We start from the raw sequence: 8,525 nt of genomic DNA, 5'->3' as shown, positions 1-8,525 counted from the left end.
TCCTAAACAGTTTGGGCCTATTGCTGCAGGGGTTGTAGTTTGGTTTCCAAGACTGGTTGCTGCAGAGATATGAGTCAGAGTCCTAGTGTCATATGCAGTCTGGCCATTGTCCCTTTGTTTATATTTTTAATTTTTAATATTTTAGTTACAGTTGACATTTGATATTAGTTTCAGGTGTACAGCAAAGTGGTTGGATATTTATGTAACTTACAAAGTGACCTCCCCAATAAGTATTGCACCCACCTGATTCCATATATAGTTATTACAATATTATTGACTATATTCCCTAAGTTGTACTTTATGTCTCCATGACTATTTTGTAATTGCCAATCTGCACTTCTTAATCCCTTTACCTTTTTCACCTAGCCTCCCAATGCCCCTCCCCTTTGGCCACCATTAGCTTGTTCTCTGTATCTATGAGTTTGTTTCTGTTTCATTTGTTCTTTTATTTTGTTTTTTAGATTCTACAAGTGAACTCATATGTTATTTGTCTTTCTCTGATTTATTCCACTTAGTATAATACCCTCTAGGTCCATCTGTGTTGTACCAAACGGTAAGATTTCATTCTTTTTTAAGGCTGAGTAATATTCCATTGCCTACATGTACTACATCTTCTTTATCTATTCATCTTTTGACTGGAGCATTTAATCCTTAAGTAATTATTGATAGGTATATGGTTATTGCCATTTTATTATTTATTTTCTGATTGTTTTTGTAGTTCTCTGTTCCTCTTCTATTCTCTTGCTTTTTTCTCTTGTGTGTTGATGACTTCCTGTAATGTTCTATTTGGATTCCTTTTTCTTTATTTCTTTTATAGTTCTTGTAAATTTTTGGTTTGTGGTTACTATGTGCTTCATATATACTAAGGCATGTTTATAGCAGTCTATTTTAAGTTGATGATTGCTTAAGTTTGAACATATTCTAAAATTACTATCCTTTTCACTTACCCTTCATGTTTATGTTTTTGTCATTATTTTTTAATTCTTTTGTGTGTGTGTGTTTGTGTATATCTCTTAACTTACTGCTATAATTACATATCTCTTCCTACTTTCGCCTTTTAACCTTTGTACCAGCTTTAGTATTGTTCGATCCACTGCTTTTGTTTCCCTTCGCCAGTGAGATATTTCCCTTTGTGATATTTTCTTATTCATATTTTTGATTTTTTTCTTTTTTTCTTCTTACAGAAGCCCTTTTAACATTTCTTATAATACTGGTTTGGAGGTGATGGGCTCCTTCAGCTTTTTCTTGTTTGGGAAGCTCTTTATTTCATTTTCCAATTCTAAATGATAGCCTTGCTGGGTAGAATAATTTTGGTTGTAAGTCCTTGCTTTTATATTTCATGCCAATTTCTTCAGCCTGTAAAATTTCTGTTGAGATATCAGCTGACAGTCTTATGGGAGCTCTTTTGTAGGTAAAAAAATGCTTTTCTGTTGAAATTTTTAAGATTCTCTCTTTGTCTTTACATTTTGGTATTTATTTGTGATATGTCTTGGTGTGGGCTCTCTTGGGTTCATCTCTTTTGGAACTCTGCATATGTCTATTTGCTTCCCCAGGTCAGTGAAAATTTTCATCACTATTTCTTCAAATAGGTTTTCAGTTCCTTGCTTTCTCTCTTCTCCTTTGAGTACTCCTATTGTGGGAATGTTATGCTTGCTGCTGTCCCAGAGGTCCTTTAAACTATCCCCATTTCCTTTTTATTCTTTTTTCTTGTCGCTGTCCTGATTGGGTGTTTTCTGCTACCTTGTCTTCTAAATCACACTGTGATCCTCTGCTTCATCTAGTCTGCTGTTGATACATTCTAGTGTATTCTTCATTTCAGTGATTGTATTCTTTATTTCTATCTGGTTCTTTTTTATGGTTCCTATGTCCTTTTTATGCTTACTGTCTCTTTGTTGAAGTTCTAATTGAGTTCATTTTTCTTCCCCTAAGTTCCTTGAACATCCTTATAACCAGTGTTTTGAACTTTGCATCTGGTAGATTGCTTGCCTCCATTTTGTTTAGTTCTTTTTCTAGAGTTTTATCTTGTTCTTTCATTTGGGATATTTTTCTTTGCCTCCTCATTTTGGTCACCTCCCTGCGTTTGTTTCTATATACTAGGTAGATGTGCTACATCTCCCAGTCTTGGCAGAATGGCCTTATGTAGTAGGTATTTTGTGGGGCCCAGTAGTGCAATCTACCTGTTCACCTGAGGTGAGTGCTCCAGGGTTTTCCCTTGTGTGGATTGTGTGTGGTTTCCTGTTGTAGTTGAGCCTTGATTGGTATTGGAACATCAGTAGGTGGACTGACCCTCAGGTTAACTGGCTGTGAGCACTGGCCTGTCTATCGCAGACAAGCTGTTGTGTGGGGGCTGACCTCTGGTGCCTGCTGAGTCTACTTTTTGCATGTGTTGTGGTGCTAATTGAGTGGTATTTTGTTGTGGTTTGAAGCCAGCCACAAGGTGTGTTGGTTCGGGGCCTCTAGAGAAGGGCTATGGTGCAGGCCAAGGTTAGCCGCTGCTTGTATTTGGCTTGGGAGTACCTGGGAGTGGTTATGTTTGAACCAAGTCTGACTGCCACTAGTACCAGGCTTGAAGGCAACTTAACAAGAGATACAGAGCATGCCAAGGGCAGCCACTGTTTATTTGAGGTTTGTGAAACTTTGAGAGAATTTAGGAAAGTCTGTAGTACAGGCCCAGGCTGGACACTTGTGTGGATTAGCTTCTGAGAGAATTAGCCTGGCATCTGCATAGAGTGGGGTGGGGTCTCAGGGAATCACCAGGGTGGGGCGAGAATTTCAACCCCTGATAGAGACTCAGAGTTAGTGCCGGCCTGTGTCTGCAAGCTGGGTTGGGGGAGGGCTCAACAAAAGAACTGTGGGTTCTGTGAGTATTTGTGAGTCTGTGCTCAGGGCCTTTATGTGGACACCTGGGTCTCCTGCATCCCTCCATCTCACCCAGACTGAGTCCCTGCTGATTTCACAGCTAGCTGTTATAGGGACTCCTCTTCCCAACACTGGTGCTATGGGCTGGGGAGCCCAGGATTGTGTTGGGATCCCTTGTCCTCAGCGGGGTCCTCTGTATAAGATATCCCCCCCAATTCTTAACTGTTACGCCTGAGTGTGGGTCCAGCCCATTTTGCATCTCTACCCCTCCTACCAGTCTTGATGTGGCTTCTTTATATCCTTAATTATAGGAGTTCTCTTTAGCTAGTCTTTAGGTGGTTCTCAAGGGTGGTGGTTGTAATTTTGATATGGTTATGGGACAAAGTGAGCACACCATTTATCTCATTCGCCATCTTAACCAGAAGTTCCTAACTGTTGTCCGTTTGTATTCAGATGCACCATGATAATATGAATTTCAGTCTTTGGTGATATTCCTGTTCATACTCAGAAAGATTTAGAACTAGGGTTAAGTTGTACTCTACCACACAAAACCCAGGGAAGGATTGGTACTTTTAAATGATTAAACAGGTAGGATGCCTGGAATTTTGCTTTCGATTGTGAAGAAGATACGAACACATATAAATACACATACACATAGCAGCCATTCTTTCTGACAGTACTTGAGAGAATAATTCAATAAATTTCTGCAGCTCCTTGCCCTGAGCAGGCTGAATTAGAATAGCCCTAATGCAAATTAATCCTTGCAATTCATGTGAGCCTTTGTGACATTTGCTTTTAGGCTCATATTTGAAAGCTGGTAATTTTTCTTTGTCTGCTTTTATCTTGTTCCGTGGTTATGTTGGCTTCTCATTATAACTCAGTTTTAGCAGTTTTGCAGGGAGACTGTCCGAGGTGCTCTCCAGAGGTCCCCAAATTGAATTGCAGGTGTACTACGAAGTCTATATTTAATTAAGCCCATTGATATGAAATGTCCAGAATAGGCAAATATATACAGACAGAAAATAGATTAGTAATTTCTTGGTGAGAGGAGAATAGGGGATGATAGCGAAAGGGTATGGGGTTTCTTCGAGGTGATAAAAATGGTCTAAAATTGATTCTAATGATAGTTGCACAACTCAATATACTAAAAACCATTGAATTGTATACGTGAGGTGTATTTTATGATATATGAATTATACAATAACCCTAAAGCAAAAAAAAAAAAAAATCACCTGTCCATTAGAATAGCTTATAACCTATACATTTGGGTTTAAGTCGCAGTCTTTGTGGTTCTTGTATGTTTTTTAAATCTCATGAGATAATTTTTAGAGGGAAAGGCTTTGTAGCATTGTTAAAGAACAAAGGCTTTGGATCAGATATATCTGGGTCAACTTGTGGCTTCAACACTTTCAGGCTGTTTGTCTTTGAGCACATTATCTTACTTTCTAAGTCTCAGCTCCCTAAATTGTTGAGAATAATTGTAGCAATTTCTTAGGTTTATTGTTAGAGGCCCATAGTAAGTATTCAATAAATGTTAGCCACACTTTATGTTAAAACAAACTATTGACTTCTCTTTGGTATGGTGATCTAAAATGGATAAACAAATCTCTGTGAGCAGGACACAGTGTGGAATGATTGCAATGGAGAGAAGACATTTCAACAAATATATAGAGTGGTAGGCACTCAGTAGTGGGTACAGTGGGTGGGGTCGGGGTTGGAAGTTAAATAAAACATACCTCCTTTAATACCCAGGAGTGTACTGTCTGGTGGGTGATACTGAGGGTAGAAGATGCACCTCCCTTTACAGATTATTTTAATATTAATATGTGTTTAAGATATGAGTTTGTACCAAGTATACAGGAACAAGAGGAGAGGCCAATGCAAGGGATTCATGGTACGGTATACTAGGGAAGATGACACCGGAGCTGAGTATTGAAGATGAGAAAATCTAGCCTGATAAAGTCAGAATGACTTCCCTGGCAACTGAATTAGCACAAGCAAATGCCTGAAATGTCCATTTACATGTCGACTCTCAAATTTATATCTCCCAAATTCCAGGCTCCAAACTCAAAATCTTCACTTGGATGGCTAACAGACTTCTTAAACTCTCCCCCACAACGTGGACCACTTAGATTTCCCCATCTCCGATTATGACAACTCCATCCTTCTGGCTGATCATGCCCAAATCCTCGGAGTTATTCTCATTCTCACATTCAATTAGCCAGGAAATCCTCTTGGCTCTATCTTTAAATATATGTAGAATCTGTGTCCTCAAACCCGTAACTGCTACCAGCCTGGTCTGAGCAACCATCAGCTCTTGCTTGCTTCTATTTGTGCCCATCTTCACTCTATATAGCATCTAGAGTGATCTTTTGCAAATAAAAGTAAAATCATGGCACTTCTCCATTCAAAACTTATATGGTTTTGGTTCGTATTCTTTAAAAAAAATTTTTTTTAGTTTCAAGTATACTGTACATTGATTAGACATTTATATCATATTTCATTCAGAATGAAAGCCAAAGTCCTTGCAGAGCTGGCAGATTTGTTCCCTCCACCTCCATTTACCTTTCTGTTCTCTTCCACTACTTTCCCTTCATTTAGCCTTTTGGTTTTGTTTGGCCAAGGTAGTGGTTTATTTGTCTTTGCCTATGTAATATTGAAAAGGCAATAAATATGACTAGGTAGGTGTTATGGTTCCTTGTAATACAAATACCTATTATTGTCTTACTCCTTGCTTGCATAAGCAGTCATATACCTGCAGTCCCCTGGCTGGCCTTAAAACACTGTAGGAGGAAAATGTGGAGCCACGGAGGTTTTAAGTAGGTCAGATTTGCATTTAGATAGATTATTTTGCTTTCAGCATGGAGAATAGATTTAAGGGGGAATTCCACTGGAAACAAAGACTGGAAAAGGAACAAGTTAGAAAGTTTTTACTGTAGTCTAAATGCGAGCCTGTGCTAAAGTTGTGGTTGGAGTGGACAGAAGATTCCAGATTCTAGAAATACTTTAAGGTAGAATTAGCAGGACCTAGTTCTTGACTGAATATGTGGTTTTTGCCTTGAGTCACTTTGTGCATGAAGGTACTACTTACTGAATATAGAATTTTTATAGGAAGAGGAAATTTGAAGATAAAGAATGGGGAAAAATGTAGATTTCCTTTTGGGCATTTTGATTTGGAAGCATCCAAGGAAAAGCTACCATTTTGTACAGCAAAGAGTTGGATTTAAGGTTCTTGGGCCTCTGTGGGGAGGGCTGGACAGGAAATTTGAGTTGGCCAGGACTTTTCTAAAAATGTTCATTTTTCTTTCTAATTAGAAATATCTTTTATTTATTTATTTTTTTACAAATTTTACTTTTCGCTTAAGCGAAAACTTTTTCTGGAACATATACTATGCACACCCTCAATTTATTATCCCTTCGTGGACAGCTCACCCGGGTTATTTTTAAAGCTTAGATAACTTGAAAATGCAGCAGTACTAACCGATAGCAAAAATATGGGAAAGATCTGGCTTCACATTTGTCTGCTAAAGCACACGAATATTTAACTTTTTATATAGACATTTCATACAATCAAGAATGAGCTCAATAGCTGTGTGTTGAACGTCCTTCAGTGTCAAGAAAATTCTTAAGCCCGACTCTTCCCTTTTTTCCCTGCTCAGGACCAGTCTGTCTGGCCCCTAGTCCCACACTCCGCTTGCCAGAAGGTCTTTTCTTACTGTGGGACATCAAAACTCCTGGCCCGCGCGGCTGGGATTTTGCTTTGGGAGAGCAGGCCTGAGACGCGGTAACCACAGTAACGAGTCCCTGGCTAGTTGTTTAAGGGTGACGCGAGTCTCCAGGACCCTCTGGGGTGGCCGCACCGGGGTGGGGCCGGGGCTCGCGTGGTCCCTCAGCCCTCTGGCCGGAAAGTGTCCATTCCTTGGCCAGGGGTCCCCGAAAATAGCGTGACTGCCCTGGCCGCGGACGCCGCGTCCAGGCCCGGGGCAGCCTGCTGGTCGGCGCCCGCATTATCTAAGCTCCATAGCAACTCGGGCGAGGCAGGGACCACGCAGGCCCGCGCAGCCCGAGCCCGCGCACCGGCCCGCAGCCGCGTCCGCTCCCGGGAGAGACGCGCCCTGTAGGGCGCTGGGCCGCGCGCAGATGGGCCCCTGACGGCCCGCGCGGACGCCGGGCGCGGGCAACGGCGGCGGCATGCCTGGGAAGCGGCTCACGGTCGGTAGGTGGGGCGGGCGGGCCTGCGGCGCGGGGAGGAAGCATGAAGGATCCAGCCTGCGGTGTACGGGCTGGACCACTCTCCCGCCTCTGGTTTTGCTTTCCGCTCCCCGGCGTGCCCTCTTCCAAACATTGGGAAAACTGGCTCCATTGCTCTCCCATAGCATTTTATTATGAATTTCACCCTCACTCCCCATTGCCATCCCTTACCCTGCCCGCATTGACATTGCCTCATTGGCACCGGCTTATTTTACCTTGCTTAATTCTCTGTTTTGCGGCTGGAATAATTGAAGCCTCCATTAAGGTTAATTCTAGGGTCACAGTGAATTAGAGACCAAGCTGGATTCCAGAGGCCTTTCCTCCCCACTTCCACCTTGAATTCCAACTTAAAATTCAATCCATGTGCAGGGAATGAACAGAGGGCCAAAATTTTACTGAGCTTACCCATATATAAAGCAGGGCTAGGTGCTGTCTCAAATTATTTCATTTACTTTAAAAGGAAATCAGATTTGAGAGAGATAATGTAATATTTTATCTTGTTTCAGAGCCACCAACTATTACAGAAGCGGAATTTGTAAGTACCATTTAGAGGGCTACTATTTTTTCCTCTGGCGTTTTTAAAATAGTAAATCACAGATATAGAAAATAAAAGCTATGTGTTTTATTTTTTATGTTTCGCCAAATGAGTATAATGGAAGCTTTGGCTTAGTAACAGTGGCACTGAGCACAAGACAGATGCCGTTCACTGTTAAAGTTCTTTTACACAAATGACCTCTTTTAATTTCTCTAAACTCTGTAATGACTCCATAAGAGGTATGTTTTATCTCCATGGTTTTATTGTGATGTAGCTATGAAGTTCCTGGTTGCAGTAAACATAAGTAGATGGCATTGATTGATAATAAGTGGTCAATTTATAGTTGTAATTCCTTTAAAATGTACTAAATGTTTCAGATCAGATTTCTGGAGAGTTGAGTAATATAATGTACTTTATCAAATACATTATTTACATTGTCATTTAGGTGAGTGCTATAATTAGGGTGGGTTTTATTGTAATTCCTATTGTGTATTTAAGGAATTTGCCCAAGATTTAACAGCTAGGTAGGAGATAGCAGAGCTTAATTACTACTGCCATCTGAGTTTGATTTCAAGAGCTCTAACTACTTCTCTATATTATTTGCTTACATCCTCTAGTACTTATTTCTCTTGTTGAACAATTATCTTATTTGCTGTTGGTTTTTTATTCAACAAACACGAGTGCCTTCTGTATTCACAGTGCAGTGCTAGATGCTGAGGATAAGTCTCAAGAAGTTCACAGTCTGTCAGGGGCACTGGGTGGAGAGGGCTAAGGCTGTGTCTACTAACACCTTCCACTTTTACCCACCACTGAGAGAGGGAGACCAAAATAGAGGCACAAAGAACATGTCAGCAACTCCTTCCATCTTCTTATTGTCTCC

At 40.7% G+C, this 8,525-nt stretch overlaps 1 protein-coding gene across 4 annotated transcripts in view; it reads left to right on the top strand.

The window, feature by feature from the left end:
- The first annotated feature begins 6,619 nt into the window (after positions 1-6,619).
- Positions 6,620-8,525, top strand: part of RGS22 (regulator of G protein signaling 22) — a 141,614-nt gene continuing 139,708 nt past the window's right edge. For 3 of the 4 annotated variants that reach the window (XM_016129783.2, XM_016129781.2, XM_016129778.2), the window contains exons 1-2: positions 6,999-7,075; positions 7,617-7,645. In XM_016129783.2, coding sequence (XP_015985269.1) covers positions 7,051-7,075; positions 7,617-7,645 — 54 coding nt within the window. In that variant the 5' untranslated portion in view covers positions 6,999-7,050. Of the gene's footprint in view, positions 6,644-6,998; positions 7,076-7,616; positions 7,646-8,525 lie in introns of those variants that run through there. The other variant, XM_036232896.1, reaches the window with a different exon arrangement.

The sequence above is a fragment of the Rousettus aegyptiacus genome, unplaced genomic scaffold (assembly GCF_014176215.1).
Source record: "Rousettus aegyptiacus isolate mRouAeg1 unplaced genomic scaffold, mRouAeg1.p scaffold_m13_p_15, whole genome shotgun sequence".
Taxonomy (NCBI): Eukaryota; Metazoa; Chordata; class Mammalia; order Chiroptera; family Pteropodidae; genus Rousettus; species Rousettus aegyptiacus.
Note: the sequence above shows the minus strand (reverse complement) of the source record. Positions and strands in the feature narration are given on the sequence as shown.